A 27,397-nucleotide genomic window follows, 5' to 3' on the forward strand; every position below is an offset into this window, starting at 1 on the left:
TGTTGCTGAATGAAATTAGCTCCAAAACATTGAATAGCCGCTAGCAATATCGATATTTTATTTTTTCGCGGAATAACATTTGTTACAGCATGTGACTCATTGTAAATATGACTTAGGATTTATGAAACTACTACAGAAGCCCCATACCCTGTAAGTAACACCCTTGAGGTGATAAAATGTATTTATTCATTAGCAGCTGGCCTGCTAGCAATAACAAGCTAACATCATTAGCATTGGCTAGCACGCGTCCCGTAGGAAGGATCATCGTAATTGCTGAAATTGCACAAACCGCATTATTGCGGATGTTACAGTTTCATATTCGTAATCTACTGTCAATATAGTTATTACCCAACCCTAAACCCACACGGTATTATTCTAATAATTGCTTCTAGCTAGCTAGCGTTAGCTAACGTTACGCCCCGGAGCGAAACTGGAAGTGGGAGCGAACGTTAACGTCGTAACAAACAATGACAATTTAAGCCAGTAGCCAGGAAATACTACTATGTGTAGTTTATTTTGGTTGTAATTATAATGTCTGCATTGCGGTGTAAAAACGAGTACTTAGCATATAATAAATTTGCGAATACCTTAACGCTGTAATTTACTGGCATGGGCCTACAGTAACAGTACAAATCACCATCACATGGATCGGTATATCACCTTTGTTTAAGATGTTGGCTATGGCTTATTCACAGCGGAAGATGAGACTAGATCAACTTCATCATTCCCAATACAGGACATCTGGCGATATAGATATTTTGTCTAATAGCATGCAAATGTACTGTTAAAGACGGGCTGTAGCTATATTACGTCAAAGGTGTGCTCTTTAAACATCTTAATATGTAACGGCTTGCAAGGTGTATGTTCTGGGCTTAAAGGTAACAGCCCTTGCCTAATTTGCCATTAACACACATATCTGTATCTAATAATCACATTGTAATATGTGATGTCCCAGCTGTCAACCCTGAAGTGTGCTGCCCTCTATATTTCTATATTGGTGTAAATGTATTTGTTTGTGTGTGTGCGAGTATACATATTTTCGGTTATGCATACCAGTTTAATAGAAGAAATTGGTAATATGGAGAAATTCCTCTGCCACAATGTATGTCATTTTATATCAAGATGTTGATATATATTATGATATGGTACATTTTCTGTTAAATCAATTGAGAAATAGTTTGTAGATAAAATAATCTGACAGGAATGTCTGTTTTAGGTTAATCTAGTAAATTGAATACCTGACAAATCAAGGAACAAAACAATCGTCATTTACATCATCACAATGATGTAAAATCATATGAAAGAAAATTAATATAGCCACGAAGCCCCACTGGTCATGAAGTTGTAATACTACCATCAATGACTTAATACACCCAGCGATATTAAAGGGTCATGATTCAATAATTAGAAATCACTTATTGTTGTGCTTTGCTGTGCCCTTTCCACAGATTATTGTGTTTAGACATAGTAACAGTGTCACGCAATGCACCATGGAAGTGGATCACAGAATATGCAACGACAGCTCCAGAGATCCAAGTCTGTCAGTGGGTCTGAAGCGGAGGAACAGCAGCAGCCCACCATGGCAGCGACACAGCAGCAAGCTACAGTTAACCACCCACAATCTCCTGTGACAACGTTTTCCTCTGCTGCCAGCCCTTCAGCCCCACAGTCGCCCAATTATCAGATAATCATGAGTCGTAGCCCAGTCACTGGCCAGAACATGAACATCACATTACAAAATGTGGGACAGATGGTGACTGGTAACCAGCAGATCACCCTAACCCCACTCCCCATCCAGAACCCAGCATCCCCTGGCTTCCAGCATACTACACCTCAGTGGAGGTTTGAGCATGCTCCATCCTCCTACATCCAGGTCACCTCACCTGTGCCCCAGCCCATGCCACCCCAAAGTCCCACCCAGCACAGCCCAGTTCCTTTGCAAGGTGTGACAAGGCCAGGAGCACCTGCAACAGCATTGGGTGTGTGCGGACAGAGTCCAACACGATTTGTTGAAGCTGGTATGTTGGTACGGCAAATCAGTTTAAGCAGTCCATCGGGAAGTGGCCACTTTGTTTACCAGGAGGGGCCTGGACTGGCCCAGATTTCCCCAGCCACACCTGGCCAGGTACAGCTGGCTTCTCCAGGAGCACCAGGCTCTGTGAGGGAACGCCGGCTCTCTCAGCCTCACTCACAGACTGGAGGCACCATCCACCACCTTGGACCTCAAAGTCCGGTGGCCACCGGTACTGCTCTCCCCACTTTGGGCAGCCCTGGTCACATCACCACTTCCAACCTACCTCCACAGATAAGCAGTATCATTCAAGGACAGCTGGCACGCCCTATGATATTTGACAAGACGCCACAGGGTGTGGTTACTGGAGTAGGAGCCACAGCATCATTCAGTATACCCTCCTCCATTCCACCCTCTAGCCCATCCCTCACCAGCCCATCCCAAGGGATCCCCAATAATCCTCTTGCACCCACCAGCATGGCTGTGGGCACTTTGAAGAAGCAGGTTCCCAAGAAGTTAGAGGAAATTGCTCCTTCTACTCCAGAGATTGCCCAGCTGAGAAAACAGTGTTTGGACCACCACACCAAGAAGATGGAGAGCCTAAAAGAAGTGTTCAAAGAATACCTGATTGAGCTTTTCTTTCTGCAGCACCTCCAAGGGAACATGATGGACTATCTAGCTTTTAAGAAGAAGCCCTGTGTTCCCTTGTATACTTACTTGAGACAGAACGACTTGGACCTTGAAGATGAAGAGGAAGAAGAAGAACAGTCTGAGGTCATTAATGATGAGGTATTACATTGGCTGGCTCTTAGTGAAAGATCAAGTAGGAGTTTTACAACTAAAGAACTGTACATGCATTTCATCCAATGCATACTGTTCCTCTTTCAAATCTGTGGCTTTTTCAGGTAAAGGTTGTTACTGGAAAGGATGGCCAAGCAGTTACACCAGTTGCCATATCAACACAACTTCCTCCCAATGTTTCCGCAGCTTTCTCTGTCCAGCAGCAGTTTCAGGTGATAGAGGCAACACTTGTTTTAAGCACTTCTTACAGTGAAAATAAAATTAAAATAAAATCCTATTGAGAATCTTTTGTAAGAGGAAAGCCCTCACTCATTCTTCAGAGGTTGTTTTTTCCAGGGACACCAAGGAACTGTTGGTGGCACCATCACAAACCCTGGTGACATGGATGCCTTTAAGAGGCAACAGGCTATGGTTCAAGCAGGTAGGGCAAGGATCGTAGACTCCTGTCTCTCTGATGTTGCTTTGTTTCCTCCCCGTTTACTTTGTTTTCTGTTGTTTTCTTTTTTCCCCTCTAATTGCTTCTGCTTTTAGATATTTGGCATCCTCTACTAGCGCTCTGTGTTGAAGTCTTAACCCGAGGAAGGAGAGGTGACCTGTAAGGTCTTCAGAAGGTCATTGCTCTGTGCTTAGTGCTTTTGTTTTGCGTTATGAGGGTATTGTGTGTTTTAAATCCCAGATCAGGCTAAGAGGTCCCGGATTGACGTTGGTCGCCATGGGCTGATTTTCCAGCATCCTGGTGTAGGTCCTTTAGGATCACCTGGCGTTCCACTCCAGCAGCTTATGCCAACTGCGCAAGGTAGGAGTGCTACTACCAGGCCGTTCTGTGTTCTGTTCGATGCTGCTGGACGTATCCCCTTCCTCAAACTAAGGAGATTTAAAAAAGCGAATCACAACATTCATCTTCTACAAACAAACTTCAAGCAGCATCAACAAACAGATCTTCATCCATCTGCTGGATTTCTCAGCAGTCCACAGGAATTTCAGACTTAGCTGTACCAGCACCATCTCTCTCTGTCAGGATAAATGGGGAAGAAGACAACCCAAGTCTGAAGAAGAGTAGCCACTCAATGGGAAGATGCCATGTCTTATGATTTTCCTTTTTTGTTTTAACTGTTGATCATCCGTCGTTATCCATCTCTTCTTTTCTGAAGTTTGTTCCTGTTAGTCATCTTTATTTGGACAGACCTTCCCGCGCTGATGGATTTTCATCTAATTTGGAAGTGGAACACAGAAAGTGGGAACCCTGTGGGAATATATTCACTTTCCAATGGGTTTTGCTTGTTTTCCCATTTTATGAATCCACGTGTCATGCTTCCTTTTGGTTTCCCATCGTCATTCCTTCACAAGTCTTTCCCTGTCCGATTGTCCGTCCTTGCATCATCAACAGGGATTCAAAATCATCAATCTTTAATTCATACGTTACGTCTTCAAGAGTGTCTTTATTTATCTCATGTTCACATTTAGTTGATTTCCTTCCATGTTATTTCATGGCATTTTGTTCTGACTTGGCTTCTTTCCCTCAGTCTAAGTAGGAGGGGAATCATGTGGAGGAGTTGCGTTCGCGGCACAGGTTTTTGCGATTGTGGTGGTTTGGGTGTGTCAGGGCCAGGTGTTGATGGCGTCTAGGCAAGGTGGTGTGACGTGCAGGGAGGTAAGGCAGGCGCTGCTTTAGTGTGCACAGCTCCGCTCAGACTTGCTGTCTGCAAGACCCCATGTTTGTCCTTTTGCTCACCTCTGTGCTTTGTTGCTTTGTGAGGCATCCAGATGCCTTGGTTACTGCTAGAATGACATCGCTTCATGCATGCCAAACATATGGTGTTTTTGTGAGTGTCCGCTCTATATTTTTATTTCCCCTTTCTTCTCCCTGTCTCTTTATTTTCAGAAGTTCTTTTTTTTTCATTTTCCTTTGTAACATTTCTATTTTTCCTCTAAAAGCCTCTCTTATTGCACGTATATTTTTTGATGTTTTTAACCACATTCTCTCAACATTTGAAATACAATGTTTTGGTTTTGCATTAATCAAAGTAGTATTTTATTTGAGAGACATGTAGATTCTCACATTGATTTCATTTCTTCTGTAACCATTTTGCTGTATGACTTTCATTAGTTTCCGCTCTGATCATCAGAAAGTAGTACACTACTGTTGATTCATACAGTACATCTAGTTCCTTAAGGCAAGGTTCTGAGGAGCTCTAATAGCTGGAGCTCAAACAGTCATTTAAAATTTAAAAGTACTATTTCATTATCTACTTAATAGCTTCAAAAGATGATACTTCTCTAAAGGGGTCTCTCAAATATATATTTTTATTCTACCAAGAATACAAAAAGACATTTCCAAAGACTTGGGAGGACAAGATTGACAACTTGATTTCTGTACTACCCCCTTGTTTGTCCTATAATTTGGTTACTATGTGTACAGGCGGGATGCCGCCTACTCCTCAAGCGGTCCAGATTGCAGGACAGAAGCAGAACCAGCAACAATACGACCCATCCAAAGGACCTCCAGTGCAGAATGCAGCGAGCCTGCACACCCCTCCTCCCCAGTTGCCTGGCAGGTTGCCCCAAGGTGCCCTCCCTATGTCAGGCCTGCCCATGACACTCTCTCAGCAGGCTCAGTTAGTGGAGAACACCGGTCAGTCTGGTGGTCAGCTCCAGGCACAGGTGAAGGTGCAGGCAGGTGGGCCTGTCCTGGCCACGGTAAACCCACACACACAGCTCCAGGCCCAACTGCAGCAGCAGATGCAGCCAGGCCTTCATCTCCAGTTGCAACCCCAGCAGCAACAATCCCAGGCCATACTACAGCCAGGACAAGCGGTCAGTCTACCTGAAACCATGTACATACAGTTTTCATATATGTTTGTGAACTCTAAATGGTGAGACTGCAAATTGTCCTACTAAGAATATTGTTTTCTCCCTTCTTCATAGACGGTGGCACTCGCTCGCCCTGGTACAGAGTCAAACCAGCCAGTTCAGAGGATTATGAACAACTCAATATCCATGACATCCATGTCTCCTACTACCCTCTCGGCTCCCAATTCTGTTCCAACCCCCCATACTGCAAGTCCACTCCGCCCTCTTGGCTCTAACATCAACCCAAACACCCAGTCCAAACTGACTGGAACCAATGGCATATCTGCGGTCAAAATTGGTGGCTTTGGTCAAAGTGGCACCATGCAGTCCTCACAGGAGGGTTCCCAAGATAAACAAGTTGAGCAGGCCAAACTGGTGAGTTCTGCAAATTATCTTGGCCTGAATAGATTCAGTGCCTTTATACACTTACGCCTTTTAATCTTCAATACTGTGTGCATTTTTTCTTTTTTTCCTAATGGAAGCAAATAACTCCTAGTTATTTATAATGGCATTTGATACATAAGAATAATCGACATGGTTATTGCAATGCCCAATAATGTCAGTTGTTTCTATGTTCTGCTTTTGTGCAGTATCTTGTATGCTCATTGAATATGGTTTTAATTTTGGAGCTCAACAACCTATCACTTACTGGAGCAACTGAAACAAGAATGAAAGAATGAATATTCTTGATTTCTATTCTGATGTCACATGCTTTTTCTATTTCCCAGGAGAGTCAAGTGCATCAGCGCATCTCTGAGTTACGGAAGGAGGGCCAGTGGTCAGCCAGTAGGCTCCCCAAGCTAGTGGAAGCCTCACGTCCAAAGTCTCACTGGGACTACCTCCTGGAGGAGATGCAGTGGATGGCAGCTGACTTTGCCCAGGAGAGGAGATGGAAAGAGGCTGCTGCTAAGAAGGTATGGCAGAGATGGAATAATTCACAAGGAGAAATGTGAAGTTACACAGCACAACCAAAGAACTCACAGTTCAGCAGAAAAACCCACTGCAGAAACGGATGTCTTGTTAAAAGCCAAACTATCTCATGTGTCTCTGCTACAGCTTGTTCGCACATGTGCCCGTTACCATCAAGAGCAGAAGAAAAGTGAAGAGAGGTCAAAGAAAGAAAGGGAAATTCATCTTCGTCACATTGCCAGCACGATTGCCAGAGAGGTGGAATTCTTCTGGTCAAACATTGAGCAGGTACGTTTATTTATATCTTTATTTTCTTAATTGTGAAACCATGACATGATCTCTAAATAATACAGTGTATTATTTAAATTGTTTCTGTCAGGTTGTGGAAATCAAACTCCAGTTTGAAATTTATGAGAAGAGGCTCAAAGCACTCAGCTTACAAAAAGCCTCAGCCAAAGGTACGTCCCACTGAGCAACATAAATCATAACATAACATAAAAACAACATATTTGCTCTATATCATGAACCTTTACTTTCCCAGCCATTGTTTGCGGTTCAGAGCTCAACTATGGTGATATACCTCATCTGTAACTATGTTTTTAATAACCAGGTTTTTTGTATTGAACTTAAATTATTTGTGTTACAGTACCTGGTCAGTCAACAGGAGTGAAGGCTGATAAAGAGGTAAGTGCTGCACTCACACATGAATTATGACGCTAATGCACCTATTGCATCTCATTTATATTTTTGATGTATATTTTTTCATTTTTATAGGAGGTGGCGACTTCAACCAAAAAAAGAAAATCAAGTTCGGCCTTGGTTGATGAAGATGGTATGTGTCAAACCATTAAGGTTCATTTGGCAAAAAAAAATAACATGGAAGTTCAGAGTCTATACAGTTGGTGTTGTACAGTTGCCTTTACTCTGCCAAATTATTTGCAACTGTAACATTGCAACATTATTTGTCTTTTCCTTTAGTCCCAGATGAAGAGGGCACCATAGAGGAACAGGAGGCCATGGAGGGGGAAGCAGACCACAAAGCAGAGTTGGTTGACCTTGCTAAAGATGGTACGTATTTATTTTACTTCTCTGTCTATGCATAAGTGGAGAGACAGGATTAAGGGGGATAAATGGGTTTAGTTATATTATTAATAATATGTTATTATTTGCTATTATCAGTAAACCAGGCTTTAGTGGTATCCAATTTTTCACAACTGGTACACAGCATGTACTGACACTCTATACGGCTGAGAGTAGTGTTACTGTTGCTCATAATTGTGAATTATTAATCAACGAGTTTGACATTTGGTATTTATACTGTGCAAATAATCTTGGGCAATATATACTTTTCTTTTCTCAACAAATTACTAATTAATACAAAGTATTACACCATTTATTCCATACAAGTACCAGAATTGCTTTGTGTCCTTGTGTCTGTATTGCTTACCCAAATGCTTTTGTATTTGGCTTTTAGCTGAGATGCCTCTGGATGCTTTGATGAAGCAGTATGCTGGAGCCTACGTAGACAGCTTTGAGTGGCCTCAGCCTAGTCGACATAGTGATGAGGATGACGTGGATGAGACTGAAGGTGCCTTTTGTGATTGAAAAATGAAATTGTCATGTTCATCCTCATACCCGTTTTAGCTAATGGTTGTGAATAATGTTACTCTAAAATAGTTGATATTTTTCATTTTCCAGAAATGCGGTGTCCTGCGGGCAGTCCACCTGAGGCAGTGTTGATTGACTCCCTGCTAAGTGTGGACCAGTACCGTGCTGACAAAGCCACTTCCTCTGACTCTGATAGAAAGCCTGCCAAAGACATAGCTGAAGTGGCTGCTGCCACAGAGCTCATCCTGCCCAAAGGCAGCTTCAGGACCACTTCCTCAGTAAGACATACACACACACACACACACACACACACACACACACACACACACACAAAAGAAAAAGATGCCGTTTAGCATTTTTTAACTGATCTTTTATTTTTCTAGACCCGTAGCCCAGCTCCTTTTCTACTGCATGGGTCGCTGCGAGAGTATCAGCAAATTGGTGTGGACTGGCTGGTAAACCTTCACAAGAAACACCTCAATGGCATCCTAGCAGATGAGACGGGCCTTGGCAAGACTGTACAGACAGTGGCTTACATGGCCCACTTAGCTGGCCAAGAGGGTATGCCTCTATTCAAAGATATATGTGATTTTTTATGAATATTTTTGTTTTTCTTATGTTATTTAATTGGATGTCATAAAGACAAGTCTGACAAGTCTGTTTTTGTCCACAGGCATCTGGGGACCCCACCTTATCGTAGTAAGGACGTGCAAGTTGCTAAATTGGGAGGTGGAGTTCAAGCGCTGGTGTCCTGGCCTTAAGATCCTCCTGTACCTTGGCAACAGAAGAGAGCGCAGATCTAAGAGAATGGTAGTTTTTGCTGTATTTAAACAACACATATTGATGACATTACTCAATACAGAAGTTGTACAGCTGTACATGTCATAACATATCATCTGATCTACAGTGGTGGGGAGAAGCCAACAGCTTCCATGTATGTGTAACATCCTACAAGCTGCTGATGAAAGACCAGAGCCATTTTCTGAGGAGAAGGTGGAGGCACCTGGTCCTGGACGAGGTGCAGCTCATCAAAAACATGACTGAGAAACACTGGGAAACAGTCTTTGCTCTCAGAAGGTGAGCTGGATGATAAATATTAAAGTTTATTATTCTTATAGTTTGTTGATACATTTTCAATCTCTATTGTGGATCACGGTTAACATGCATTTTTGTGTCCCTGATGATCACAGCACTAAGAGCTGTTATTTAAAAAAAGGTTAAAAATATTATTTCATTGATGAGATAATTTTCATGTCAGAGGTTTTTGTCTTTTTCTATGAAATCACTTTTAGTATTCTGCTAGATGTTTGTAACAAGGCTCAGTTGACTGATTCAATTAGATATTTCTGTTCATCTTCCAGTGAGCAGAGGATTCTCCTCATCAACACTCCTCTACAGAATACTCTAAAGGAGCTGTGGACCATGATCCACTTCCTTTTGCCAGGAATCACCAGGGCCTACTCAGACTTCCCTGTTAAGGCAGGCACAGACCAAAACCAGGATTACTGCCACAAACTGGTCATCCGCCTGCACAGGGTGAGTTTATTAATGTGCCACATGAATGTTCACCTGCAATCCTGAAATACACATTATGTATAAAGTCCTCTTACTCTTCACTGTAGATGATCCAGCCTTTCATCCTGAGACGCTCCAAAAGGGATGTGGAGAAACAGCTGCCTAAGAAGTACGAACACATCCTAAAGTGCCGTCTCTCCACCAGACAGAAGAGCCTTTACGAGGATATCCTCACTCAACCAGGGTGAGATGTTTGGATACATGGATAGTTATATTGTGATGTCAATGCAAGGTTTTCCGTGGCACTGAGAGTAATATTCGATAATATCACCCTGGATGAATCAGGCTTCACACAGGTACTGGAGTTTGAAGACATGCTAAAAATATAATTCACACATTATACTATATATCAGGAAATCTTAGGAAATATATTACAATACGTTTTTATGGCTGTGTGGCAGTCCAGGTTAGCTTTAACACATTAGTTTTAGTGAAGAAGACCTTTTATTATTTATCTATCTATTTGGAAAAAAAGATGAATGATACAGTATAATGTGTCAAGATGTACAGTAAATGTTATAAATATTGGTTGCATCTTTCTTTTGTTTTCATAATTATGTCTTCTATCTGGGTGTGATCCTCTAGAGCTCAGGAGGCGCTGAAGACAGGTCATTTTGTCAGCGTGCTTCAGGTCCTGATGCAGTTACAGCGAGTGTGTAACCACCCTGAGCTGGTGGCACCCAGAGAGAACAGCAGCTCCTACTTTTGCTCCTCTCTACAATACAACGTCCCATCACTGGTGCTGGGGGCTCTTCAAAATGACTCAAGCAAGGTATACACCTGTTCTTTGCTTTGCTGATGTGCATTAAGGTCTTTTCTAGCCCTGTTTAACTGTCTAAACGCCCTGAATGTCAGTGCTAAATGGATTAGTTCATAAAATTCTGAAAATGAATCCATGACCATTTTGATAAGTGAATAATTGTTTAGATAATTTGTCAAAGTACAAATATGAAGGATTTGGGAGTTGCTCAAATGTAAAGATTTTCACGCCTTTCTCTGTTTCATGGCATTATGAAATGGATACCTTGCTTTATTAGTGTGTTGGACATACAAAAAAAGCTATATTAAGACATCACTTTGGGCTCCACACTGTCCTTCCTTTTAGTGCTTAATACTTATTTCTAGTTATATGGCTTGTGTGCTTCTTGTTTGAGCCCCTGCCTGTCTATCGTTTTTTATTATTATGCAATTCCTTCGTCTTGATTTTGAACCTTGTGCATCTTGAGTCTCTTTTTGTGTTAAAATGTCATTATTAGAATAAAAAACGTATTAATGTATCATCAATGTGCATTGATCCACTTCTTCTGTGTTTTTCCATCTTCCTAGATTGCAAACATGTCCATATTTGATTTGATCAATAACGAGAACAGACTGACTCGGTATCAGACTGAAGAGTCGGTACCAAAACTAAAGGTCACTCAACAGCTCATAGAGGAGATCTACACTGGTCCAGATCCACCACCACGACCCAAGCCATGCCCGATAAAACCCATGAGGTCAGTCAAGTAACATGACATGGTTGATGTCCAAAATGCTCTAAAATGTCAACATAATATTGTAATATTGATATTCTGGCATTGAAACAACTTGATCATTACATTTCTGACTAGATTGTTCCAGCCAGTGCAGTATGGAACAAAACCAGAAGGTCGTCTGGCTGCCATCACAAGTGCAGCAGGCCAGCGTCCTCCAACAAGCTCTCTTGCTTCTAGCACCTCTGCCTCCACCACCAGCCAGTCAGCGCAGACCAGGGGCAAGTCCCCTGTCACTACTGCAACTACTACAGCCACTTCTCATGGTAAGACCATTTCAGTGGTAATAGTCTGTAAAGGACAGGACATTTTGCTTTCACAGTGGCTAAAGGATTCCAGATGGTGTCATCTAACATCAAACTTTAAAAGACAAACTTAACCACTCATAGCTGTTTTTTGATGCCTTTACCTTATTTGCTTATACTAGTATGATGTGTGCATTATACAATGTTATGCTGCATGATTGTAACGCTGTTTTGGATTTAAATTAACCTGATTTACTGTGTCATGTTTAAAAAATACATACTCTCATATATTATCATATGTGCTTACAGCGCATTTTAAAAACATGTACAGTATATACACATTTATGCACAGTGCTGCAAATTTTAAAGGATAGGTCCTCTTTCACTACTCTATGGAGAGGTTTGGGACACCTTGACTGGCAGGTTTCACTAGTCACAGAGGTTTCACTTGATTACATTTATACTTCAATGCAGCAGTGGTGGGCAGGCCAGCCATAAGGGTAAGGCTGAATGTGAGGCTTTTATTGCAAGGCAGCTGCAGCCTTCTGTGATATAACTTCTTATCGATTGGAAAAACAAGTTATGGAAAAGTTATGCAAGTGGTGACATTGTAAAGTAGGATATAACTAACAGTCATAGTAAAAATGAAGAGCTGCAGGCAAAAGGCACTGACTGCAGTTTGGGTGAAGTTTGTCGCTGAATACACCCACTGTCACACTAACTTTGTTCATTGTTGTGTAATATATGTTTCATCAAATTGTTAGCAGTGATTAATTTATCAGTGATAAATCAAAAGCATCCCTAATCCTGCTTGCTGTGATGGCCCACCACTGCTGAGTGAATATATGGCGGAAACTGTTTGATCGTACTGATGACTTGACTAAATATTGGGTTACCCCTAACATGTAGTCCCATACCCCATTGCCTTGTACTTCACAGCGGTTGGAACAGCTACTCAGAGAGCCCAGACTACCCTTCCTGTCAGCAGCAGCAGCAACACTGCCGCCTCCACTGTAGCCTCCTCTGGGAACAGTGGCATTGGGCAGCATGTGTTGGGGGCTTCCTCTGTGGCCTTGGGCCAGACCTTAGCTGGCACAGTTGTGGGATCTATAGCCCCCATCAGCCAGCCTGGATTAGCACAGGTCCCCAGGCCAGCTCTAGCCCCCAGCCATGCCATCCAGCCCAGCTTACTTTCCCAGAGGCTGGTTCTTACATCCCAGGCCCAGGCACGGTTGCCTAGTAAGTGGCCTCCCCTCCCTTTCAGCATTTCCCCTCCACCTCTGGCACAGCAGTATGGGTTGCTCTATGCTGAGGCCTTCACTTGGGGCACTGCTGATATGTGTTGAGTCTTTACTCCTCCAGAGAAATGGCTTTGTACATAGATTCAAACATGCAATGGTAGCACACTGGTGGTGCAGCAATTTTGGTAATGGCAGAGATGCCATGTATCAATAGACAACTCATGGTCAAATAAATGTAGCCATATCAGCAGCATCTCCACAGCCTCAGCATTCTCCAGTTTCTTTCTCGAAACCTGCATGTACACTATGAACAACCCACTTATGTGACACCACACATCACTATACTATTTAATTATTATGTCCCCCTTCTTTTTAATAATTTTTTCTCCCAGTTTACTAATATTCTTTTGTCTCTTGCATCAGCCCAGCTGCAGGAAGAAATCCCAAAGCTTTGGTTGTTTCATTTTTTTTTCTTTGCTAATGTTATTATTTCACTCTGATGTGGAGCATCACTACAAAGCATGTGGAAATGGTCCCACAGATTGCCAACCCTTTCTGCCTCAAATGTGAACAGAGAAACCTTGTCACACACAGCATTTGAATATATAAAAAGGGAGAACATTTTTTCAAAATTATCTTGTTTCGAAAATTCCAGGATAAGATTTCTGAAACCCTTTGAATGTGTTTTTTTAAGTAAACACATTTTAAAAAACATTTTAGCCCAGCAGGTGTTGGCTAAAATTAGTGCAACTTAATGATCTATGCACACTGATATCTTGTGCCTACTAAATAACAATTTTTGCCTTGTAAATACTTAAAACAGTTATTAACTTGTGTGTATCAATTAACAGAATTAGCATTAACAAACTATTTAGGGATGTCAAAAATAACTGTGTTTATCAACCATAATTCGTATATCGAAATTATATGTTAACCATTTAGATCGACAGGTCCACAGCCTGAAAACCTTTACTGTGCTTATTGTCACTGCATTTAGACGGACACAATGTGTTGCCATCACTGTTGCTAATTTTTACAAACAAATTTTCGTCTGGTAGCTGTTGGGTTCTGTACATTTTATAAATCTATATTATTATTAATATTTGTGCATAACTTTTTCTTCACACATTTGATATCTTCAATAAACATTCTTAAATTTACTATCCATCAATCAATTTACTAATACCACTGAGCTCTTTGTGATGGCTCAGAATAGTTCGTTTCCTAAAATTGGCACGGGACTGGGCACCTGTATTAGAGGGCATACATTTGAAACATAAAAGCTGAATGGAAACATTTGTTGTGGCCTGACAAAACCCAAGTTCATTATGCCATTTCCAAACTAATTGTAGTTAATTTCCAAAAATGCATAAAGTGGCCATGTTTATAAATTCTCAATTTCTCATTTACACCTTTTAACATATTTTATCATTTAAGGCCAATCAGAGTGAGTGCATTACTTAATCAGAACAAACAGGGTTAAACCAGTGTTAAGAATTGTCAAATAAATGGATAGGATAGGATATCATTGTTTGACACCAATCCCTAAGTATACCTCCTGGTGACCAGTGTGGTGCAGTGCTTTCTGTACTGTATGTGTATGTTTCAGGCTCTCTGTCTCACCTGAGGACTACCCTTGTAGCCATTTTCTTTCCCCTTCAGGGTTTGTAAAACTAGGAGCTGCTATGGTTCTGTTGTGGAGGGCGGCTGTGCTCGTTCCTCTGATTAATCCACCCTGGTTCTGCATGTCTTGTGTCTTTTTCACCCTTTAACTAACTGATGCAGAGTATATTGTTTTACTGTTAAAATGTCAGACATTTCAGCAAACGTTTTAATGCTGTCTTTGATGAAGTATCTGTTCTTCCTTTCCATTGAAGGTGGAGATGTGGTGAAGATTGCCCAGCTGGCCAACATAGCAGGCAGTCAGAATCGTATCTCCCAACCAGAGACTCCTGTCACTCTGCAGTTTCAGGGTAACAAGTTCACTTTGTCCCCCAGTCAGCTCCGCCAGCTCACGACTGGACAGCCCTTGCAGCTCCAAGGTACACTCGGTAATGTACATCCCATTGTCACACTTTTTCTAAAACATAATTCTCTTCATTCCTTCCTTCCTTTTAGATCTTTATATCAAATTATGGAAGCTTATTGTACTTGTCTGCAGTCCTCAAGGCGTGTCACCCTCCTCTCTCAGCTGTCAGTAAAGGCTTAAAGCCAATAAAGTCCTTATGGAATTATCTTGAATACAGTTAAAGATAAACATTTCGTCTTAAAGTCCAACTTAAATTAAATAGCATTTTCTATACACTATAGCTATATATCTGCTCTGTAAATACCTTGTCCTGTGTTCTCATTTGAAGAAAGAATCAGAAACTCTATGATATAGGTAGTATAGTGGGTCTTAAATGCCATTCTAGCTAGTGTAGGGTTTTGAGAAGGCGCCTCTAATATTGGTTGCTTAATATGTGTCATGGATTTAGGCAACATCCTGCAGATTGTGTCAGCTCCAGGGCAGCAGATCATCAGGCCCCAGGGATCCATGGTAATGCAAACAATGCCACAAGCTGTTCCTGCCTCCAACGCATCCGCTACACCTGGCACACCTCATCCTGCCCTGTCAACAGCCCAACAAGGTGACTCATTCACACTGAAGATACTGCATCTCTTATTCAGTTATTTAGTAACATTATCCAGTTCCAATATATTATAATGCTGACAGTTAATACATTTTTGTGGGACATAAAATGCTACGTTGTTCCCACAGTTACACCTCTTTTGCTTTTGCCATAGCTTTAACTCTGGTGTTCGCAATAGCACTCATTTGAAATTTATAATTGATAGAATTCATTCTTCTATTCACATTGAACATTTCTTTTTAAGCTTTGGGTGTGACTGCGAATGCTACATCAGCCCCCACCAAGCTCACTACTGCAGCTCATGCTGTTTCTCAGGTCAGTGCGTTGCTTTCATCCGGAGTCATGTTTATAATGCCCAGTTTCACTTTTTTAATAATCTGAAGTCAAATCATTTTACAGCATGCAGACTACATTTTGGAATAAAAATGAATAATTGTGGTTGTGTGTACAATATCTCACTGTGATGTTCAGGAGTCTTCAGAAGAAAAGACTCAGCAGCTGAAGGAGCGTTTGAGCCGCCTTTTTCAAGCAAATGAGCACCGCTGTAGCCGCAGAGTGTTGTATGGGTCAGACCTGCTGCAGGCATGCACTTTGAGCTCAGAGCCTGGTCACTCTGCCCTGACTGCTGGAGGCTGGAGGTGGGTGGGCAGAGAGAGCTGCCTCAGGGCCCAGAGAACCTGCGTGGCTACTGCCTCAACACTGCAGTCCACTCTGCTCTCTGTGGAGGACCGCCTGGAGGCTGCCAACAGCCTTATCAAGAGGTACTTCAGCTTAGTAGGCCATTAAAGCCGCCTTTATTCTATACTGCACATGTTGTTCGAAACCATCATGAAATACCTTTTAAATCCCTTGACATGTTGTCAGAACATTGCACTGCTTTGGTTCGGTAAAACAAATTTTCTTTATGCAGTATTAGAATTAGCACTATCTCTTCCACCATCTTGTAAAAGAGATGAAAAAGTATCACAATGCAATTCCATATGTTTCATTTCTTAATGCAAATAATGGCTATCTCATGTACATATGTTAACCCATCAGTTTTGACTACTATTGTCATCTTTTAGGCTGGTGTGTGTGGTGCCTCCAGCTATAGCCCCACCTCCTCACCTGTATGCAGCCAAACCCCCGGTTCCTTACAGCCTTCAGCAGAAGTCCCTTCACCGTCAACTACAGGAGGCCTCTGTCCCCCACAGTGCTGACATCCACCACTTGGTATCCAGGCGTCTATTCCGTTTTCCTGACCTGCAGCTAATGCAGATGGACTCAGGTTAGCCTAGCAACCTTTTTGATAATTTTTTACATGCAGCAAAATGAAACTTTTACAGCTTTCAAGAATAACTACAACATAACTAACTAAAAACTAATATGTATTGCATGTAAGACAAACACCACTGTAACCCCTCTGCTACACAGGTTGAATAACTCATCCCACATTTGTGCTCAGTATACTTTTCTTCTGCCAGAGAAGAATAGCCTCTCCATACACAACCATCTCTTGGACTCAGTAAATGCAGTGCCATCCGTACGCTATATTTAAAAGAAGCAGTGCTGACATCATCTGTCTGCCCTCCACTTGTCCCTGTTAAAGGGTTTTTTGGAGGGAGTTTTCCCGTATCTGAGTCAATGGTCTAAGGCTAGAGGGTGTCCCTTGAGGCTATAAATACAAATTGACTAGACTTGACAGGGCAGTTCCATGTAAATATTGTAAAAACTACTGGGGTTACAGAGAAAAATGCACCTGTTAATTTGCACACATTATACTCAGACATAGTTATGGTTACTATAAAACTAAAATGAGCCTCTCTGCAGCTGAGATTAACATTGATGGAACACCACAAACATCTGACCATGCCAAGAATAATAACTCTTGATATTTTTCTTTTCCAAAGGTAAACTGGAAGCTCTCGCCATTCTGCTGCAGAAGCTTAGGACAGACAGCCGTCGTGTCCTCATCTTTACTCAGATGGTGAAGATGCTAGACATCCTGGAGGCCTTCCTGGATCACAGGCAGCTCTCTTATGTGCGGGTTGATGAAAGCTTCACTCCTGATGAACGACAGGTAAAATCACCGCCAGTTAAATTGGTTCTGAAAAGCCATACTTATAAGAAACGTCCTCCTAGTAACACTGTTTATCCTTTGTGTTGCGTATGTGCTGGTCAACTGTTTGCACCAGCAGTCATATGAGACCCAAGAATGGGTAACTTTATGCAACAACCCTGTTGCATCAAGGGCCCTGTCAGACTTAAGTTTGTCAAGTCAGCATTAAACTTTTAAACCACTGTTATCCAACATGGACAGGTACATTCACCAGTCGACTTCAGAAATTTGTTTTTACCCTTCCATTGACATTCATACCTTTTGTGTGCCTCCCTGTCTAACACCAGGACCTCCCAGTTTTCTGTGCACAGTTCTGGCTCAACAAGGGAACAAACTGTGTTGCTCTCTTCCCTCCCTTCTGGATTCTGTTCCTTCTGGGGCCTTAAGAGATGCAGACATTAGTGAAGATCACATTCTGGGCTCATGGGTTTAAGTTATTTTCTATTTGCTGCTGCACACTTTTTCAAAGTGTAGAATGTTTCTACCCTGCCTGTCAATTTGAAATCTTAAATGTTTTTGTCCTGATTTTGTCTAACTGGTGGTATATCATGGGATCCCTCTTGTTTCTGGGTCAGTTAATTAGATCTGGTGTTGCTGTAAGGAACTAAAGATGCAGACAACTAATTGGCCGCAGCAGTCACCTCAAAATGGATATTAAAGATAAGATTAAACTTTAATGACCCTGTGGGGAAATTAAATGAATAAGGATGTAATGTGAATAAGGTTTACTACAAACCACTAAGATAAGCAAAGAAAATATATGAAATAAGTGACATTTTAAAAGAAAACCTGTGTTGTTCTTAGACTTTGTCCCAGTCTGTTCACATGCTTGCCACTGTGTCCCTGCAGGAGAATATGAAGAAGTTTAACAGGAACAGGAAGGTGTTCTGCAGCATCCTGACCAACCGCTGCTGCTCTGCAGTTGGGACTGTGTTTGATGCGGACACTATCATCTTCTATGACACAGACCTCAATCCCAGCATGGACGCCCGTACCCAGGAGTGGTGTGACAAAATAGGACGTTCCAAGGATATACACATATACAGGTGATATTATCACTACAGATAAAACTGTTTTAGTTCATCTTGTATTTTGTGTTCCTTAATGCATCACTGGTAAAACTCTAGATCTAACTAACTGAAGGACTTCGGTGCTACCTCTGTTTTTTTTTTGTGTATTGCCCAGGTTGGAGAGTGGGAACTCCATTGAAGAGAAGCTGCTGAAGAACGGCACCAAGGACCTGATCAGAGAGGTGGCTGCCCAGGGTACTGACTACACCTTGGCTTTCCTCACACAAGTAAGTTGAACTCTCAAACACTATTCTTTTTAATTGCTTAATGCTACATTTAACTATGAAAGCCTTTTGTGCATGAATCAGTAAAGTTGTAACCAAGACCCATTACTGTACTTTAATTCCACCTATAGTAACTGACCTGATATTGTGTGTTTGTGTAGCGGACAATCCAGGATCTGTTTGAGGTGGAGGCAGGCTCAGGGGAGAAGGTGGAGGAGTTTGTGGTTCTTCACCAGGAGCCTTCGGCCTCTGAAGCCATCTCTCCCAGAGTGGCTAGACCCTACATCCAGGCTCTCAACAGCATAAACCTGGATGCCCTGTCAAAGGAGGAAGAGCAGGAGCAGCAGCAACAGCAGCAGCAGCAGCAGGAGGAGGAAGAAGAGTTAGCAGGCAAAGAGTCAACAGAGGATGACCAGGAGTCAGAGAGCCAAGCTAAAGAAGAGCCTGCTCAGAAAGAGGAGCTGAATGCAGTCATGGAGCAGGTAGATTCACGTTTTTTAATATACAGTTTGGAAGCAGAAAGTAACAAATACAAGCAATAAGTTAGAAGAAAATTAAATGCTGTTTTTTGGGGGGTCCTGCTGAGTTTATATTTGCGTTTACAGCTCACACCAATCGAAAGGTATGCCCTGCATTACCTGGAGTACCTCCACATCAGTGACGATGAAACTGCCCTCAAGGTAATTTAAACTGTTATGTAACAAGTAACAAATTTCATCGATTTGAGGTATATATTTACAGATTTACTGTAGTATAGATGTGGAAATCAGTCCAATAGTCGACGAATCATTTCTGCTCTGCTATGTTGGCACTTCAGTGTTCTCTTTGTCCTTTGATAAAGTTGACATGTTAAGTGTTCATTTTCCTCAGGAGCGGTTGGAGTGCTCTAAGAGAGGCTGGGAGCTGCAGCAGCTACAGAAGCTGAAGGAGGAGGAGGAGCAGCAACAAATGATGGAGGGAGATGAAGATCTCTTCACCTACACCAGAGAGGATGCCTACAACATGGTGGGTGGCCATTATGAGCTTTGCTAATCAAACAAGAAGTGGTGTGTAGATTGTGTTGCACTGTTGTTGACATGAACCTTTTCTCTGCGTTTCAACAGGAGTATGTATTTGATGCAGAGGACGGCCATACAGAAATCATGCCGGTAAGACACCAAATGTGATGTTATTCCTGGAAAAAAATGTAATTATGTTATAATATTTTGCATGGTATTTAATAATAGTCCGTTTTTTAGGATCAGTAACTATTTATCTTGACTTCATCTGTAAATTTTTACTCAAATCCTTGTATTACCTGTGGGATTGTGTAGATTTGGATCTTTTCTTTATTACATTTATTTGTTTTGAGTTCCTAAAGTCCCGCTCTGTCTTCTGGCTATGTTCTGACTTGTGATTGTCCAACACAGCTTTGGACTCCACCCACACCACCACAGGATGACAACGACATTTACATCGACTCTGTGATGATGCTGATGTATGACACCACACCCATGCCAGAGTCCAAGCTGCCACCTATCTACGTCCGCAAGGAGCACAAGAGACTCAAGATGGATCCCTCAGGTGAGAGGAGATCTGTGATTGCATATTTAGTTACATATAGATCTGCTGTATTGAGAATATTTATTTTGATCTAAAAAGGTTTTTTTTTTCTGCTTTCAGACCAGAAATTGTTCTAAATCCTGGAGTTTTAAAACACATTTTAATAATAGATACATGCCGAAGAGTCTTTGCAGGTATGTTTAGTTTCCCTGTCTTTACTCGGGTGTGTTTGTCCAGCAGCAGCCAGAAAGAAGAAGAAGGGCCATGGGGAGACGGTCATTCCTCCACGCTCTCTTTTCGAAAAGGCCAGCATGCTGAAAGTTCGCCGCGAGGGCAAAGACCAGAAAAAGAACTTCTCCCTCAAGCAGCAGGCACCTTTTGCCAAGCCCCTACCGTCGCTGGTTAAACCTGCCATGGAGGCCGGCCAGGACAACCCAGAGTGGCTCATCAGTGAGGACTGGGCTCTGCTTCAGGTACTGGCTCCACTAACAGCTCCCACGATGAGCTTTCTCTCCAAGCTACGTTGATGGAAATGAATAAATCTTGAATCTTGAATCACTTAATGCAACAAGTTATATGATATGTACATTCAGTGTCCAAATATCATTGCTGTGTGTCTGACAGGCTGTAAAGCAGCTGCTGGAGTTGCCTCTGAACCTGACAATCGTGTCTCCCGCCCACACTCCTAACTGGGATTTGGTGAGCGATGTGGTGAACTCCTGCAGCCGCATCTACCGCTCACCCAAACAGTGTCGCAACCGCTACGAGAATGTCATCATTCCCAGGGAAGAGGGCAAGGTAATGGACACAGAGTCACCCCACTCTTCTGTAAAACTGCTTTACTCACCTTGTATTTGTTTGTCTAAACTACGTCTCTTAACTTGTTTCAGTTGGTGTATGAGGCAAACCCCAAGAAGAAGACCAAGAGCATATACAAGGTACTATATCCTGGTCTTTGTATTTGATAAATGTGTCTTTGCTGTTGAATTCCTAGCTTCACTTTTGTTCTGTTTTTTTCATTGTGTGTATGTACACGCTCAGTCTAAGAACAGCCGGCCTCTAAGGACTTGCCAGATCTACACACAGGATGACAACGCCACTCACATTCAGCTCTACAACAGCCGCTTTGAACTCATGAAGATCATTGCCAGCAAGAGGAGCCCACCAATCAAACCACTGTAAGCACTGGTGATTAAGAATGAACGTGTTAGTATCATCAACACCAAAACTGAAAAAAATGCACATCCTAAAAGTGTAAACAGTCACGCATAACAACGATTGAGTTATTGAGTATGATGTGATCTTTGGTTGATCCTGCGTGAATCATTGTTGTGTTATTGCAAGGCAGTAGCATGGGCCAAAGTCTGACTGATGGAAACCAAGAAACCCTCTACATTTTAAGCAGTTATTTTCTATCTTAACCAAAAAATGAAATCAGGTTCAGATGGGATATGTCCTTTTTAAATGTACTAATTTAATTTATACTACTCACAGGCTCGGCATGAATCCCTTCCAGAAGAATCCCAAACACGCCTCAGTCTTGGCAGAAAGGTGTGTTGCCATTTTTTTGTAGCATTGACATCTACACCTTTAATCTAGAAATAAAAACAAAAGTATAACATTGTTTTGTTTTCTTCAGTGGAATCAGCTACGACAAGCCCCTACCTCCCATTCAGGTGGCATCTCAACGTGCTGAAAGGATTGCCAAGGAGAAAAAGGTGATCTGTCTGCAAAAGTTAAACAGCAAGACTAAAATATTAAAAACATATTGTCTTTACCCTGGTGTTCCTCAGGGTCAGTAGCAGCGTGAATCAGGAGCACCTGCTTTGCGTTTTATCCAGCCAGATCAAAGTAGAGCTTGTTTTTCATCTTTACTGACATGTTTGCATTTGTGTTTGATTTTGTGCATTGTGTGTGTGTGTGTGTTTGCAGGCCCTTGCAGAGCAGCAGAAGGCTCAGCAATTGGCCCAGCAGCAGCAGACTGGAGCTCCCCAGGCCCAGGCTGCACCCGGCCAGGCACAGGCCCCTGCTGCTGGCCAGGCTCAGGCTCAGGTCCCTCAGGCTGCAGCAGTGGGTGGAGCCGCTGCTGTGCCTAATGCAGCTGTTCTGGTGAGAATCAAAACATCCTCCATCAATGTGCTGCTACGTATAGTGGGATCCAAAACACGCCACTTTACCCAGTGAAGGCTCTTACACACAACGTTTCATGTTTTTCAGGCTGGAGCCATAAAAAATGCCACTGTGGGCACAACCATCCAGGCTGGTACGTTGACACACACATATGGTTCACATTACGGGGCGGTTGGTGTTCATGTAGTTCATTCATTTCTCTTTGTTTCTTCCAGCCACTGTAGGGGGGAATGTGATTGTGAACACAGTAGCTGGAGTTTCTCCAAGTCCCTTCCAGGCTAACAAACGCCTGGCATCTCCAGTCATACCAGGCACCCTGTCTGTGAGTCATTCATTTATCACTGCTGCTCTGGCTTAACTCAGCCACCTACTGACTAACAAGAATTCATGACGCAGATAGCCTTTGGATTGGCATGAAGCAGAATGCACACCCACTACACCCTGTAGACAGAATGATCATTACAAGTGTTGGAGCTTTTACTGACGATGTTGTTGTTTTTCCAGCCTGCTGGTGCAGCTGGAGCCCAGGTTGTCCACGCACAACAGAGGGCCGTTACGGCTGCTGCTGCCCCTGCCGAAGTGGTCGCCATAGCTCCGGGTCAGGGTGTACGAGCCGTTAACCCAGTGACAGCGTCTGCAGTAGTTTCTACCACTCTGAGCCCAGTGCAGTCACAGACTCGCCCTCTGGTCACTCAGGTCACACCAGGTACTTAACTGGACACAGGCTTTTCTCCGATAAGTAGCCGTCACTGTTTTACAGATCTGACATATCTACCATCCTCCATCCAGCCACAGGTATGCAGTTGCCACAAGGAAAGCCTCTCACCCCAGCCCATCTGCAGATGCTCCGACAGCAACAGCTGCAGCAGCACCAACAGCAGCAGCAACAGCAGGCTGCTTCCCCACAGATCAAAGCTGTAGGCAAACCCCAGGTACACCACCAGCATCTTTACACAATAGCTGCTCAAAATACAAAGGAATGGCTCACTGCTCGTCTTTGTTGGATAAATTTGACATATTAGCAACTGTAACCGAGAATAACTGAGGTAGTATGATTGCAGTGATGGTAGTATTTTAGATGTAAATGTGCATAGTTAACTTATCTTTAACTGATAATCTGTGTGTTTACAGGAGCTGTTAAAGATGCACAAGCATAAGTTGCAGCTGCAGCAGCAACAGCAGCAGCAGCAGGTAGCTGCAGCAGTTGCAGCAGCAGCAGCCCAGGGCCAACAGGCTACAGGGGCCCAGCAGGCCACCCAGGTGCAGCCTGCACAGGCCCAAGCCAATCCCCAGCTAGCAGCTGTGGCAGCACCCAGACCTGGAGCCGTGCTGACCGGCACCACTGTGGCCAACCTGCAGGTGACCAGACTGGTAAGACTGTAGAAAGGATCATTTGATTATTAAAAGAAAATACAGAATTTGCAGCACTTAGAAGAAGTTGTGGAAGTCATTGAGAGCCCTTGCAGTATAGGCCTTCACCAAATGAAACAAAAGACGAGATAATGATTAACAATCTGCCTGCAGAAATAAATCTTAACTTGTTGTATCAGAGGAAATGAGTAAGTGGTGACTGATGTTGTGTATTTTTGTGTATTGTTGTCCTGTTCTTTCCTCTGTTCATGACAGCGGTTGATGTTGTGGCAGTATTAATACTGGTTGTGTTTCTTTTCACAGACTCGAGTTCCCACTCAGGGCCAGATTCAGGCCCAGACAGGACAGACGGCCCAGGTGACCCTCACCAAGCCTCCTGTGGTCTCTGTGCCAGCTGTGGTCTCTTCAGCTGGTGTCACTACACTGCCAGTCACTGTAGCAGGCATTAGTGTGGCTATTGGTCAGGCCCAGAAAACAGGTGAAGTCTTATTGGATCTCTTTGACAGTGAACATTTTCATGACTTTGACTTGATCGTTGCCCCTCATGTCTCATCCTTTTTGTGACATGCTTTTATTGCTGCTGTTTTCTCAAACGTCTGAAATGTCCTAAAGTTCCAATATGTTGTTCTTTCTCCCCCTCTGTCAGGTGGGCCTGTGCTGACGCCGTCCTTCCCCCCGATGCAGGTCCAGCAGCTGCTTCAGATGAAGAAGCAGCAGCAGCAGCAGGCGGCAGCAGTGCAGGCAGCAGCCGCAGCCCAGCAGAAAGCAGGGCAGCCGCAGCAAGGACAGGCCACTGTACAGCAGAAGGTAAACACACCACACCAACAGACCCTGGATTTTCACCCGTGATCGTTTATTAGGAGGCTGTTGTCCACTACAGAAGCAAGAAATGCAGGAAATACAAGACATTTTTATACATGCACGTTCAGTATTGCTTACCACTGTGGTAGTGGAGTTACTATATTAACTGTAGTTTTGTTATTTGCCTTAGATTGGCACCCAGCAGGTGACAGTGCAGGCAGCCCAGCCAGCCCAGCAGCAGCAGAAGGTGACCTACGCTGCCACCACCCAACTCCAACCAGGAATCAAGACCCAGTTCTTCACATCCATCACCCCGGCTCAGAAACCCACCGGAGCCCAACAAATCCAGGTACGTCATCAGTGGCAGTCACTACTGCAAAATACATATTTGCAGATAAACTTTGGGCTTGTGTGTTGAAATGAGATTTTCTTGTTTACTTCTCTTATCAGATGTCTAAGCTCCCACAAATAGTGCAGCAGCAACCCACCACCAATATTCAACAAATCGTGTCTTCTCAGCAGGTAAGGCTTTTAGGCTGAACATTGCTCCTAAAGATAACTTCTGTTTGGCTGACTACTTGAACGCGTGGTTAACTCTGTTCCTAAGCTGTATCACAGACATTTTTACCTCCTTAGAAGCCTCACATCCTCAGGGAGAGCCTTTATAGGCCAGGCTTAAGATTAAACGTCACTGTGGGCTTTTGGCTATGGAAAGTGTGCTAAGAATTAGCGTTTTAATTCATCACTTTCACCACATGCCTTTATGTCACATTTGCTGATTTTATCTTTTTATAGTCTGTTGGTAATGTCTTTATCAGTGCTAACACTATGACAGATACTTCATTTTCAAGTTTTTTATGATTCATCAAGGGCTTTGTAAGCTCTTTGTAAAAGCCCCATAAAGCTTCTAAATGCAGTGGAATGGATCACATCAGGACAAAGGTTTTGTTTGTGTGGTTCCTCTTCAGATCCAGGCGCAGCCTCAGACTGTGACTCTGACCCAGACAGCCACGTCTGCTCCTGCTCAGGTGCAGATGATTCCCGCTGGGACGGCGACAGCCCAGGTTGTCCAGCAGAAGATCATCCAGCAGCAGGTGGTTACTGCAGCCACCTCACCCCAGATCCAGACTCCTCCTCCCCACAGCCCCGCCCAGCAGCCTGCGGCACCTTCTGCCGCCGAGTCTCCAGTGCAGCAGCCCGCTCAGCCCCAACAGCCCACCAAGGGTCAAGCTCGCCAGGGTGGCATCAGGGCCAAAACTCCTGCCAAGCCCAGCGGGGGGAGCAGCTAGAAGACACACAATAACAGAATTTACCTAGTGTTTTCCTGCAGTACAGATGTGACCGTACTGAAGCGTTCTTATGGATCCCACGGCAGCTAATGCCAGAGACACACTTCCTGTCGCATTGTTAACCACACCAAACCTTTACCTCACCCCAACCATCTCTAATCTTAACCTGATTATAACTGTGTTCATCATAACACATAACCATCTCAGTGCTCATACCCAGACTGTTGTGGCAGATCAGTCACAGCGCTGCTGCCCATAATTCTGGTGGGATCCATAATTTTGATTTAGTGAGTCAACATTGTTACTTCTGTTCTTTATTTGATTCCTGAAATGTGGAATGTTTATTGAAATTACCACAACTTAAAAAATTTCCCCTACAGCTACTGCCCAGTACATCAAACGACAGACTCAACAGTCATGCCTTCAGAGTGATGATTATAACATTACTCAACCGATATCTGAGGCTGAGGCTTATGGGTAATTCTGCATTGGGAAATAAGCTATCCATTAGAATAAGTGTATTCATAAATAGTCCCTTTTATGTCTAATTCCCTTGTTGTCTATAGATACTGAATGGAGAATAATGCACGTTCCTTTAGTCATTTGTTTTTTATTGCAGCAAATACACTGTAAACATGTACTTTAGTATTTTGTGTTTTCTCATAAATTTGTCTTTTTTTATTGATGTCAAGAAAAAAAAACTGTAAATATCAATGAAAAACATTTGTACTTGTAAAGTAGTCGTGTTTTCATTGGGTTTTTTCAGCCTAATTGTAATAAAGTGTTTTGTTTTTATACACAAATTCATCTTTTTTCCTTTCATTTTTTTTTTTTTTTCATTAAATCCGTTGTAAGTACTTGGAAATCTTGTGAATTCTTATAACGCATTTCCCGGTTTGTTACAGCGAGTATTTGTAGCCTCCACACTGAGCTGGAATGAACACTGAGCTGAGACTGAGCGGGTTTGTTCTAACAAAATCTGGAGGTTGTAATCTTTTGATGAGTCGTGCTGTATTAATAGCTATTCTTTTTTTTGTCCAACATTAATTAAAACAAGTCCTGGAGGCAGGCAGGATCTGGACCAGTAGGTTACAGCTGGACAAAAAAAACGCCTGACAAAACAGAAATTGGTATCAAAGGCTGCTTTAGATCTTCAGTGAGAGTTTTGGTTTGGCGTGCAGTTGGTCTTGCATTTTAAGCATCTTGCCTTTGGACAGTCTGAGGATGCCATTGGAGACTAGAAAGCCCCTCTCAGCACTCTCTGCTTGGCCTGGCCGGCTGCTGACTCCGGCAGAAATGTCAGCTGAATAAATCAGACATGGGGGCAGAGGAGCTGAGGATTAACCGAGCTGCCCAACACATTCTCAACATTTGTCTTTTGGTGCTTGGCCTTTGCAAACTCACTTTCTAATTTAGGGAAATGAGAACATCTCTCAAAATGCACTCAATTTAAAAAATTTTCCTAGC

At 42.9% G+C, this 27,397-nt stretch overlaps 1 protein-coding gene across 1 annotated transcript; it reads left to right on the forward strand.

The window, feature by feature from the left end:
- Positions 1-77: 77 nt before the first annotated feature.
- ep400 (E1A binding protein p400) lies at positions 78-26,733 on the forward strand. Its single transcript, XM_070903677.1, has 54 exons — positions 78-150; positions 1,449-2,800; positions 2,917-3,024; positions 3,149-3,233; positions 3,489-3,608; positions 5,232-5,626; positions 5,738-6,037; positions 6,391-6,576; positions 6,719-6,859; positions 6,951-7,029; positions 7,218-7,255; positions 7,346-7,403; positions 7,550-7,639; positions 8,046-8,159; positions 8,270-8,457; positions 8,563-8,740; positions 8,853-8,989; positions 9,087-9,256; positions 9,541-9,715; positions 9,802-9,938; positions 10,340-10,526; positions 11,081-11,250; positions 11,365-11,552; positions 12,471-12,770; positions 14,650-14,823; positions 15,250-15,402; positions 15,650-15,720; positions 15,877-16,166; positions 16,470-16,672; positions 17,295-17,464; positions 18,353-18,549; positions 18,689-18,800; positions 18,959-19,279; positions 19,403-19,477; positions 19,668-19,802; positions 19,901-19,945; positions 20,207-20,360; positions 20,577-20,812; positions 20,964-21,137; positions 21,230-21,277; positions 21,381-21,517; positions 21,834-21,890; positions 21,979-22,057; positions 22,272-22,448; positions 22,557-22,602; positions 22,685-22,791; positions 22,974-23,175; positions 23,259-23,401; positions 23,601-23,840; positions 24,144-24,318; positions 24,487-24,647; positions 24,832-24,990; positions 25,092-25,163; positions 25,610-26,733. The coding sequence occupies exons 2-54, from the start codon at positions 1,484-1,486 to the stop codon at positions 25,928-25,930; spliced, it is 9,495 nt and encodes a 3,164-aa protein (XP_070759778.1). The 5' UTR covers positions 78-150; positions 1,449-1,483; the 3' UTR covers positions 25,931-26,733.
- The last annotated feature ends 664 nt before the right edge of the window (positions 26,734-27,397 follow it).

This window comes from Enoplosus armatus, chromosome 4 (genome assembly GCF_043641665.1).
Source record: "Enoplosus armatus isolate fEnoArm2 chromosome 4, fEnoArm2.hap1, whole genome shotgun sequence".
Lineage (NCBI taxonomy): Eukaryota > Metazoa > Chordata > Actinopteri > Centrarchiformes > Enoplosidae > Enoplosus > Enoplosus armatus.